Raw genomic sequence first — 12,400 nt, forward strand, 5'->3', positions numbered from 1 at the left:
CGGAACAAAAGGAAACTTGTCTTGAATGCTGAAACAACCATTCATCTAAAACACTAAAATGGACATTTTCTTCAAATATTGAATTGCTCAGTATCTAAAACACCCGATATCTAAGACTCTGACAACTGAAAGAACGAATTTGTCTATATAACCTACTTTTGTCACCATTCTGAAGGGCTATTCTTAGTGTTTTTTTATGCCGCAAACTGTTGAGGTGGATACAAGTTTTGCGTAGGTAGCCAACACGTACGTTACAATTAATCCACATATTTTGAAATTAAAGAAATTTAAAACGAAAAAATGTTGCTTGGAAATTTAGCGACTATTTCAATTATTCCAGGTTTTAAGATTTGGCATTGGTTTTCACTGTCGATGATTAGGTCCTTGCTTTAAAATTCCGCATTTTGCTAGATATTGATCCTAGATGCAGCTCCTAATTGTAACGATATACATGGTTTAGCTCAGTGTAATGAACAAAATTGCGGAATCGGCGTATATTTGCAATATTCAGAACAACTTGCTACTTTCGCTCATTGCGAAATAGTTGACAAACTAATGCGCCGACAAAAGTTACGCTGCAAGTTATTTGTGCACAGAATCCACAGAATTTTTGTAATTGGACTCCACATACAGCTTGAAACTTGTTTAGAGACTTGACTCTGGATTCCAGTGACTTACGCTTATCAAATGGTGCGCCTATCTAGTTCACAGTTTGGGCTCGTAATCTTGAATGAAGCTTGGACATTTTTCATGGGGTTAATTTTAATTACACAAATTTATTTCGAATTTTATCTATCGTCGTATTTCATTATAATTGATCAAATTATTCATTAGAGCGCATAATTTTTTTCAGCAACTGCTTTTCAGTAAATAAAATTTGCTTGTCACATCACTCAGTTTTGATTAATGCATGCGGGGCTCGAAGAGTACCTTGGTTGGTGTTTCGGTTGTCTTGATATGATGATTTTGAAGCACCTTGTTCCAATAGCATGAAAGACGTCTTTTTTTGCAGCAGCCGCCAACTGAAAGTCGCGTGAAATTTCTAAATTAGCTATTCTCCTTAGGTGTCGTGATTGTTTCAAACTACACTTCACTGTACAAATCGTCATTACTTTGTTGTGAGAAATTGTTTTTCGTGAACTTTTCGGGCGTCGAGTATTCGTGAAAATGGTCGCTTTTCGAATCAACAATATCTGTCTCCTTGGCTGTTTTGTTCAACTCGTAGAAATTTGGTGGCAACGCTGGCATGAACGAGTCGCGAGGTGCTTCTTGATTTAATGTCCTGTTATGATCGCCTGGACTCCTCGGGTATGCATTTGGGAATCTGGGAGCTCCCTTTGCATTTCCAGTAGAATGTAATGAAGATTTAGGTTGGTCGGATTCTGGTGACGCCTCGTTTGATTTTGCAGCCAATGTTTGCTTGCCGATGTTGATTATGTCCGGACTGTTAAACGGTTTCCGATTTCCATTGAGAGGTCGTTCAGAAACTGCCGGATAGTTGCGCACTGGAACATCTGTTGTGGGTGGACCTGTTAGATCTCTGAGTGGGTTGAAAGGACTGAGAGTCTTGGCTGCAGGCGTGTAGAAGGCACCACGTGGCCTCATCTCATAATTGTCCAGATCCTTGTAGCTGACCTACAAGCATTGCCACATTTCTTACCACTTGATACATTATTAATCAACATGAAGTCAACTTTTTATAGAAGGAAAATTTCAAGGTACAACATAAAATAAAGTGAAAACGTTAAATACATTTTTGTCATTTTTGGTGCGATTTGGTAGCGCAGTGGAAAATTTTGATTGTATCTTTTTTTTTTGAAATTCAGCTGCGAAAGTTTTTGGGGAAGCTGTTAAATAAATGTATGAATGAGTTGTGGCGGCTCACCTCTCGAATGTCCGAGTACCTCTTGGGAACAGGGGGGATGTCGTAGTCGAATGGGATGGCGGGAGTGACGGCCAACTGGTCATTGTACTTGCGCTTGAAGCGCTTTGCTCTGAAGTACAGTCTGAAATGCAACAAAACATAGGGTTCAAAGTTGGAGCTAACAGTTTTGAGCTGCAGAAAAAATCTGCAACGAACCCCCGACTTTCAGAAATTTCTGAGAGGGCAACTCGTGCAACAAACAAAAATCACCTGAGCTTTTTTACCCCACGCCCTAAGCTACAAGGGGCCATTGGAGTTTGATAATTCAAGCTGTTTCTGACAAGCGAATCGAGTGATTTAAGCCAGGCACCCAAGTAGCATTCTCTCGAGGGGGAGGGTTCAATTTTTAAATGATTGAACTGAGCTGAACAACTTCAGGTTTCTCTCAGCATTCGTAGTTCTTACTCATTAAAAAGCAGTTCTTTTCTTGAATACATCTATCACTCCGTTCCTAACAAACCTGGCAGCATAGAGCAATGTGGACAACAGGGCGGCAGTGAGCAAAATGAAGGTGGTGATGGTCCAGAACTTGTTGTTCCGGATCTCAACTGGAACACAAAAGTTTTATTAGTTTCTTCAAAGTAGTCCAGAAGGAGCAAGTTAGAATATGTGAATGAAATTATTTAGTGTTGATACCTGGCTTTTGTTTTGTGTACTCTGCTCGTGGCACATACTCTTCACATCTCTCCCCTTCATAATGACCTTTACACCTGAAACATATCGTAGTACTACTATTTTAAGTCAAAAATCAAAAATGTTGAATCATTATTGTTATGGCTACCAAATGCAAAATTAGCCCCTAATTTAATCAAGTCGATGAAAGTTATACGGTATAAAGTGTAATTGTCTGAAAGAAATGGTCTTGGCTGAGAGAAAGTTCAATTGTTACTGCTGCTTAGTGCTTTTATTTGCAAGCCAGATAGAGATAGGTTAGAGGGAGACTTACGTGCAACCGATGATCTTGCTCTGAGGAATGTAGAAGCAAGTGGCTTCGTTCAGACAGAAGCCTCTGTACTCTGGGGGACAGTTGCCGTCGTATATGGACACAGTTGACCCACCCCCACTACTAGCACTACTACTCCCACTCCCCCCTCCCCACGAGGAGGATGACCCCCCGGAGCCCCCCGAGGGGGTTGAAGTAGAAGAAGGTCTGTTCTGTCCTGTCACCCCTTCCGAGCTGCTCGGCTTAATGGGCTTCTCCGTCACAACATCTGAATCACACAGCCGATTGCTGCCAATGCATATCTCAAACTGTAATTGTTATTTTTCGTCAAACTAATAGTAAATTTTATGGCTTATTGATTAGTATAAGTGATTTCTCTTTATTATCTTTGCTCTTAAGGCGTCGATCTACTGGATTCAAAACGCCTTTGACGTTCTCCCAATTGCATTTGATAGCAATTTATTCGAAAACAACTTATTTCAGCCGCCCTACCTTCAGTCCAATATAAGTGCATGAGTGCATTTATTAGAGTTTTACTATTATATTTCAGCGCTATTGAACACCCGCAATCAGATTGCAAGGATAATAATTGATTATAAGGCATTTTCACTGTCAGTCTTCTCGATTATTATCCATGGAACCTCAGTGCCCGCAGAAGTTCAATTCACATCATAAGCTCTTATGAACATTTAGTCAGCGTGTGTTTCTCAAAAACCTGATGTAGTTTATGTGGATCACTTAACACATGAATTTTACTATTTCAATTTGAAATAAATATTTTTTGCTAATTGAAGCTTGTATCCATGTTATGCCAAACTAATCTTTTGATCGCTTCATTTTCGTCCGTCTCTTTTGGGCTCAATATTACTTATTTGTTCAGATAAGCATCTCCAGAATAAAGGGAGACACGCGTGAACAACAACGGAGGCAGTAGGATTGACCGAAAATCAGTCTACTGCAAAACCTACTTCATCTTTTTTACGGAGGGTAGCCAAACAATAAGCAGAATGGTCTAAGAGCAGAATGGGTCCAAGAGCAGAAAAACAGAAAAATATCAATTTTATAAGCTAATCGGTAAATTAAGTATAAAAGAATTGTCAATATTACCAACGAAGCATTAGTTTATGCATTTTGGCCAATTTGGGACAATTAACGCGCGATATATTTCGCGCTATTAACGCGTAAGCGGAGAGTTAATCCGTCTTAGAAATTGTTCCAAATTGGTTAAAAGAAGCTTATTTGCCATAATTGGTTTGTTACAGGGAGCGAAAGCTATCCTTTTGTACTTTATATGGCGTGTGGGGGAATGATTTTCATTAAAAAAATTTCACATTTTAGAAGAAAAAAAATTTCTTCTGTTTTATTTTTTTTTGGATTTTTTTATGTTATTACTGCACCATAAACCTTAAAAGGCAGTCGGAACATTCAGGGCTTCGCCCTGATATGAGCAGTCTTGTTGTTCCGACTTTCGATACAAAAGTAACGGAATATTTGTGCTCGGGGTGGGTTTTTTTTTCTTCAGACAAATTTCGACTTTTTAACTAGCCATTTTTGACGGAATTTTTTTTTATCATTCAAAAGGTATTGTTGTCCTGAGCTTAAATTTGAAAAGATATTTCACCTGCGATTATTTTTCAGAAAGTTATGGGGGTTTAAAAATTGCCATTTTCGCCAATTTGGGACAATTAACGGGTCTTATGCACTAAACGGCCCAAAATCAAATTTTCTACATCGTAAGCATGAAATTATGCGATCGAATTTGATTGGGTAATTTTAGCCAATCAAATTCAAGTTGGACGGTCAGGCATTCCGATCAACCTTTCCAGCAGATATAATTATTAGCCAAAATTTCCGAAAATATGGAACTTTGTAAAATAATCAAATTAATTTTGAGTTACTTGTGCAACCTTGCCCAGACAAGAAAAACTTTAAAAAATGGCTTGACAAAACAAAAATTCATTTTTTTTGTATCTTTTCGGCTAATAATTTTATCTGCTTGAAAAGGCAGAATTATTTCATTTGAAATGGCAGAAAATGTCGATCGAACTTGTTGGCTGATTAGCCAATCCAATTCAACCACATTAATTCAGTTCAAGAGATGTAGAAATAATAATTTTGGGCCGTTTAGTGCATAAGACCCCAATTAACGCGCGATATATTTCGGGCTATAAACGCGTGAGTGAGTTTTAATCCGTCTTAGAAATCGTTTCAAATTGGTTCAAGGAATTTTATATGCCCAAATTGATTTGTTAATAGGAGCAAAATCTATCACTTTGTACCTAATATGGCGGTGGTGGGATGGTGTAACAAAAAATCTCACTTTTTTGAAACAAAATTTTAATTTCATTTTATTGCTTTTAAAATTTTCATGTTTTTAGTGCATCTATAGACCTTAAAATGCAGTCGGAACATCCAGGGCTTCGCCCTGATACGAGCAGTCTTGTTTGTTTTCACTTCACGAATGAACTTGTAGGATGTTATTGCTACATATTTCGTTCATATTTCAACCACATTAATTCAGTTCAAGAGATGTAGAAATAATAATTTTGGGCCGTTTAGTGCATAAGACCCCAATTAACGCGCGATATATTTCGGGCCATAAACGCGTGAGTGAGTTTTAATTCGTCTTAGAAATCATTTCAAATTGGTTCATGGAATTTTATATGCCATAATTGATTTGTTAATAGGAGCAAAATCAATCTACCTTTTGTACTTAATATGGCGTGTGGTGGGATGTTGTCACAAAAAATCTCACTTTTTTGAAACAAAATTTTAATTTCATTTTATTGCTTTTAGAATTTTCATGTTTTTAGTGCATCTATAGACCTTAAAAGGCAGTCGGAATATCCAGAGTTTCGCCCTGATACGAGCAGTCTTGTTTGTTTTCACTTCAGGAATGAACTTGTAGGATGTTATTGCCTTAGAGTTGATAAAGTGTGGGGTCTTTCTGCTATGCAGGCCAAAATTTCCAAAGCTTTGAATGAGCTTACATGTTGGAAAATAAACTTCATATTTCGTTCGCATTTGTTAATTTCATCTAAACAGAACCAGACATTATGATTAATTTTTCAATATAGGAGAACTCTGATTTTTAGGCCGTATAACAGAAAACCCGACAATTGTGTCCATAGAAATTGTAAGGCTGAATGCTATCATAGTTTTTAAAAACGACATTTTCTACCTGACAGAAAACATGGCTTAAACAAATTTTAGATTTTACTTTACAAGTTTGACAGAACTTTTTTTGGGTTTTTTTCGGGTCTTATGCACTAAACGGCCCAAAATCAAAATTTCTACATCGTAAGCTGGAAATTATGCAATCGAATTTGATTGAGTAATTTTAGCCAATCAAATTCAAGTTAGATGGTCAGGCATTCCGACCAGCAGATAAAATTATTAGCCGAAATTTTCGAAAAGATGGAACTTTGTAAAATAATCAAATTAATTGAGAGTTACTTGTGAAATCTTGCCCAGACAAGAAAAACTTTTAAAAATGGCTTGACAAAACAAAAATTCAATTTTTTTTTGTATCATTTCGGCTAATAATTTTATCTGCTTGAAATGGCAGAAATATTTCATTTGAAATGGCAGAAAATGTCGATGGAACTTGATTGGCTAATTAGCCAATCAAATTCAACCACATTAATTTCAGTTCAAGAGATGTAGAAATAATGATTTTGGGCCGTTTAGTGCATAAGACCCTTTTTTTCTAAATTGACTCCTTATCATTCAAGGCCTGAAAACGCTATAAAAACTGAGAGTTGCAAAAAAGTTCTTATTCCTTTAGTTAGTATTTAAACCATTTATGCCAGCGTATTTTTAATTGGTTTAAATTAAAACCACTGCTTTGGCACAAATACATTTAATTTAACATCCATGCCTTATTAGAAGAAAAAAAAGATGAAAAAAACTCAGTTCCTGAACGGGCCCGAACTTCGAACTTTTTCTAACTTCTTTCTTTTTTTTGAAAAAGTGCCCTCATTGATAACAGTCTTGTTCAAAACAATTTCTACTTGGGACTGTTTTTCGGACTGTTTTTTTTCGTTCAATTTCATATTTTTCCGGACTGTTTTTTTGGACTTTTTTGTATGGGACTGTTTTGTACAGACACGATTTAGATCAATTTAGATCAGACGAAAAGCATAGAACTAAATTAATTTAAAGCCAAGAATTTGAACTCAAAGTGCATTGAGTTTTGATCTAAAGCCATCGTTTTTAATTTTATACAGATTCATTTTGATACATTTTAAAGCGATATATGTCAATATGAAGCCAGTTAAACCATTTTAATTTCAATTGAATCTATTTTATCTATCATCCATCCTTTTTAAATTAATCTTTTTGTACAGATTAGTTATAACAGTTTTTATGGACATGTTGGACTCTCAATTAATATGAATAAATTGCTTATAAAAAAAACAAAGTATTCGCTTCGGTTGGTTTTTCATGCCAATGTTTGACTTCAACAGAAAATACAAGATTAGCTAAGTGCAAATTTCTTTAAGCAAAATTAATTAATTCAAATTAAATTATTCAAGTTTTTTGTTGATTCCTTTGAGAAAATTGCGCTAAAAGTGTCATCTCATAAATGGCATTTGAATAAACTGTGCTCATACTTTTCTTTCATTGTCGTAAGAACCCTTAAAGTGCAAGTTTTAAAGGGATCCTTCTAAAACTAATAGTTTGCGGCAAGAAACTCTCCTCGAGTGACGGTAGATCACTGTTAGTTACACTGACGGAAATTGAATAAAATTAATTTTAAAAACAAATTGAAATTGCGGCGAGATTGGGATGAATTTTAGTAGCTATCAGAACCCATCCAAATTGATTTTAAATCAATTTTTAAGCACTAAAATTATCCTTTTTTCGAATATATTGATTTGAAGCTCATCTCAGTTCTTGAAGGTTACATTTTTTTCGATTTGGATCAATTTTATAGCGAGTTAAAATGGATTCAATTCGACTCTTTTTTTGTTAGTGTGGGTGTCTCTTTTTTGTTAGTGTGGGTGTCACCATTACATTACAGTGCTGGATATTTTGTGTCATTTAGATGTCACAGCTTAGATTTCGCTTGAAAGGTGATTTGCTTTAATAGAATACCGTTTTTACATAATCCTAACACCGCAGACACCTGTATTCCAAGAATTGCTCCGGATTTTTTTTTTCATTATTCTACATTTCAGTCCCTTAGTCAGCCGTTAAAACACGAATTAACAGTCCAAACAATAGACATCTAACACATGGATAGACTTTTAATGAGCTGAGGAGAAGTAGGAGAGTTTGATTACCGGCTGTGATGAAAATGTGAGTTTGCATGGCATCATCTCTGTCTAGGAAATTGGAGCCCACACATGTGTATGTTCCCGCGTCTTGTGGCCGCACATTGTGGAGGGACAGAATCAGTCTCCGTCTGAAACAAATCAAGCTCACTTTTTTTAGAGATTCACTTGAAAGTTGTCTTGGCTAATTGCATTGACAACTTATATTTTGTCTCTTCAGTTGAAATTTCAGTTGAAACTTGAATGCTTCGGTTGAAATTTTGTCGAAACTTGCTACAATTGAGCTGCTTAATTAAGGTTCTTTGATAGCGCATTGAAATAACAAAGGTGCAAGTAATCTGTTTCAATGTTCGTCTTACGCCAGGGCGGTCAACAAGCTTAAAATTTCATTTATTCTCCTTTTTGAATCCATTTCAAATCCAAACTGACAAGACTTTGCCAGCAATCATTTCTGTAAATGGTTCAAATTGTTTCTAAGATTTTTGTTCGTTAGAGAAAAAAGGCACTGAATAAGTTTTAATAAAAGTATTACGTGAGAAAGTCATGAATAGAATGGAACTTTGCTCACCCTCTGCTGCTGATTGAAAGGGTGTGGTCCTGATATCCAGGGGGCAGCACTGTCCCGTTGACCGAAATAGAGTTGACAGGCAGGGGTGTGCCCTTGAACTTGCAATTCAATGTCAAACTCTCCCCTTCATACAAGTAGTAGGTCGATTTCCAAGGTCGAGGAAGGTAGGGCGCCGCTGCTGAAACAGAGAGAAAAACAATCCTCAAATGTTTTAGATTCGCAGTAGAAACGGGTGGACTTAATTGTGTACAAAAAGCTAGAGACTATTTCCTGGCTTTTTAATGACTCTAATTTAGTTTCCTGGCTTTTTCATGACTCCAAATTAAGCAATCTGGCTTTGCAGCTCTTCTTGAGCTGAACAACAAAAGTCTTTGCTGCTGCACTAAAGGAGTTAGGATTCGAAATCAGTCTCAGCGCTCTTAGCGTTTCCTTTCGCAAAGAATAGCAATTGATGAGTTACTTTGAATTTTTCGAATCAACCGATTGGAACGATTAACTATGGCCATTGGGGAGGGGGTGAACAAATTCCTCAATCTTTGTGTACCCAAATTGAAAACGCTAAGAATGGTGGCAAGAAGAGCGACTTATAGACGAGAGCTGGCATTGAAGAGAGCATTGCAATTAGGAGAAGGCTGCGCTCATTCAACAATCAGCTACCATATTCAGTTCATGTCGAAGGAACAGAGCATGGCCGAGAAAGGATTTGCCCGAATCCAAGCAGGAGAGAGTGCCGCAAAAGTAGACAAACACAGGAAAACAAAATTCACTCTCGGTTAAGTGATCATTACGAGGCCTACGGATTTTGCGGATTCGGTGGTTTTGGCCCTGTAAATTTGTTGTCACACAGAAGCTAAGTCCTTTCAAGTTTCGATTGGTTGCGGACTCTATGAAACTAGCTGAAAAGCATCGCCAAAATTGCCAGCATGAAGCGTCCAATAATTTTCATTTAATTCGGTTTATTTTAATTTTGTTGCTGTTTTCACTTCATTTCGTATCCGATTAAAGGTGTTTTTGCTACTAGTGATTGTATGGTCGAATACAAATGCCATTAGTCGCTTCCGACCAGATGTCGTTTTCGACACATTGTCTCTTTGCCAGGAGGGGGTAAGGGGGAGGGGGGTTGTTCACTTAGTGTGCAATATGTCATTTCTCACCGTAACAATCTCTGCAGAACACCTCCTCCTTCATCGTCTTCTCTATCTTCTTCTTATAAACATCCGGCTCAGCATAGAAGAAAAAGAGAGAGTCATCTTCCTCACTTTGGGCCGACACATCCAGATAAAAGATAAACTTGCTACTTGGTCGAAACCTTTTAAACCTTTGCAATTCAATACACGGAGAATGCAAAAGGTCAACTTTCAACTCAACATCTGAACTAATTTTGGGGTGAAATTGTTGGTGACCTTTATAAAACTCGTGGTCGTAAATTACGAATTCATTCGTATTTTCAGGATTGGAGAAATTAGCTCGGCCTTTGACGACTATGGGCGCTGCATTCGCTTTGAAAAGATAAAACTTGGTAATATCTCTTCTTTCTAGGAGACATTGGGGCTTAACGTACGAATGGTCTCCAAATTCACTTTCCAAAGATAGCTTCGAGCAACGAGTAAATGGTAAGCTAATTAACAAACAGGTAATGACCAAATAAGTGAGGCTTAACTCCATCCTACGTATTTTCATTTGAGCCAACCGACTCGCCAAGACAAAACAAGCGTATATGTGCTTTGTAACAAGAATAGTTACGACAGCCAGTATCTGACGCGTAGCTTTGTACAAATTTGGTAAGTTTTTTACTTTTATTGCTTTGAAACTTCAATTGAAAACTGAAGTTATTTAGTCAAACACGGTTTGGTGCAGCTGGTATGTTTGTTTTTTATTACTACTTTCTCAGAGGTAATTGTCAAGAAAATGTCACAAATGTGGATGATTAATCGAACAATTATTTGTCCTGTCGTTGGAGTTGTTAATGAGATTATGAGAAAAAGAAGTCAATTGGCTTAGTAAAAAGTTTTAATTGATAATTGTTTGAAAAACTAATCGTTTTTTGATTGATTTAAAACAGTGCGTTATCTTCACTGAAAAAGAAGAGAAAGTTTCAATATTTCTCAAGCTTCCACTGAAATTTGTCCAAATTTTCTAGGAATTTTAGCCGAAAGATTAAAGAAGCGAGTTTAAACTTGCGGCAGTCAGGAAAATAAAAGGGCTGGAGAATTGAATTTATTGACTGCCAGGTACCAAGAAAGGAATGTATTTATGCCCGACAAGTCCTTTCAAAGTAAGTTTTGCCCACCAAAAACACGAAACTAATATCGTTCAATTTAGATTTGGGTAAGCTTTATTGGTTTCAGTCTTTCAGTTTTGGCTGTGGATCTAATTCGATCAAAACATGAAACCACTCCACGTAGTCTATCTGAGCGATAAATTAGCGGTAAATTTAGAGGGATTAGACGTTTTGAGAAACTAATAAGGAGTGAAAATAAGGGAGATTATACCTAGGAAAAGTATGAGTCTCAAGCAATCGCCGCTTCTCTCCTCTCCTCTGTTTGTGGTCTAGCGTGTTTTCTCAGATCTTCTTAGGTGTCCGCTGTAAACTGCGAGCAGATATTATCGCGCAGCTGTCTTGACAAGCGCCATAGTTTGCGGTTTGCAGATTACGTTTTTAATTTCAGCGTGATCAATGTGCGATCCAAGCGTGTTTATGGGTGTAAGCTTGACTGACAACTGGCCAGGGCTTGGCTCCTCCGTCGCTTGCTGGTTGCTCAATCTAAGTTCAAAAGAACCCGCTTCTTTTTTCTCAGTTTGGCCAAAAGTCCAATCACAACTATCGAGCACGAAAGGTCCAGGAATTAATCTGATATCCATGGAACACCCAAGTCCCAAACGTCCTTCCCAACTTGGTTTTAGTTTGAAATGCCGTTTTATTTTTATTAGAAGAAGTGCATTAAGAATAGGAATCCTGGGTATTTGGATTCGCTATTATTATTCCACTAACGATTTTTTTGAAAACATGGGTGATGTAAAGTAGCACCAAAACATTCGACCACAGTTCTTTGCAAAAAAAGATAGTAAACGGAGGGAGGGACTAACAGCTAGCTAAGAAATGCTTCTGCTAGCTAAGAAAACACTAACAGCTAGCTGAGTATGGCTTCATTGAACAATTATCATATAATAACCTTAGCATGCAACGAATTAGCCCGTAGGAAGAATCAATATTTTGTTTAAATCGATCAAACCACGACTAAAAGTTCCTCGATAAGATATATATCACTCGACCTCATCTGACTTTATTGTGATACTTGATTTTGTGTTCAAAACACAAACAAATAAGCAGAAACACACAAGACTAAAAATCGCTTATACGTATCATTACGAGAGTGCTCAAAAACAAGGATAGCAGGCTGCTGAGCAAGTAGCAAAGAATGTCTCGACCACATTTAAAAAATCTACAACTTTTTTTTCAGATTGTCGTTTCTTGTAAGTGGAATGATAGAATAACCAAACAATAGCGTAAAGCTTAGATATAACCGACACCAGTTATCTTAGAAAAATTACTAACTAACAAAAATAAAAAAAAATCAACAAAAAAGTTATTTTGTAGAAATTTAGTTTATTATTTGTTTTCTTAGAAAAATTCATTTGCGAGGAAACACTAAATTATACACTCAAAGTTTTGAGTTTTCTGAATT

The 12,400-nt window shown here is 36.8% G+C and overlaps 1 protein-coding gene across 1 annotated transcript; it reads right to left on the reverse strand.

Moving 5' to 3' along the window:
* Window positions 1-742: 742 nt before the first annotated feature.
* Window positions 743-11,190, reverse strand: LOC134844558 (uncharacterized). The gene is made up of 8 exons (XM_063861286.1): window positions 9,869-11,190; window positions 8,715-8,892; window positions 8,156-8,277; window positions 2,871-3,135; window positions 2,561-2,634; window positions 2,385-2,472; window positions 1,886-2,006; window positions 743-1,635 (listed from the first exon to the last, which is right to left on the reverse strand). The coding sequence occupies exons 1-8, from the start codon at window positions 10,392-10,394 to the stop codon at window positions 1,084-1,086; spliced, it is 1,926 nt and encodes a 641-aa protein (XP_063717356.1). The 5' UTR covers window positions 10,395-11,190; the 3' UTR covers window positions 743-1,083.
* Window positions 11,191-12,400: the final 1,210 nt, after the last annotated feature.

This window comes from Symsagittifera roscoffensis, chromosome 4 (genome assembly GCF_963678635.1).
Source record: "Symsagittifera roscoffensis chromosome 4, txSymRosc1.1, whole genome shotgun sequence".
Taxonomy (NCBI): Eukaryota; Metazoa; Xenacoelomorpha; order Acoela; family Convolutidae; genus Symsagittifera; species Symsagittifera roscoffensis.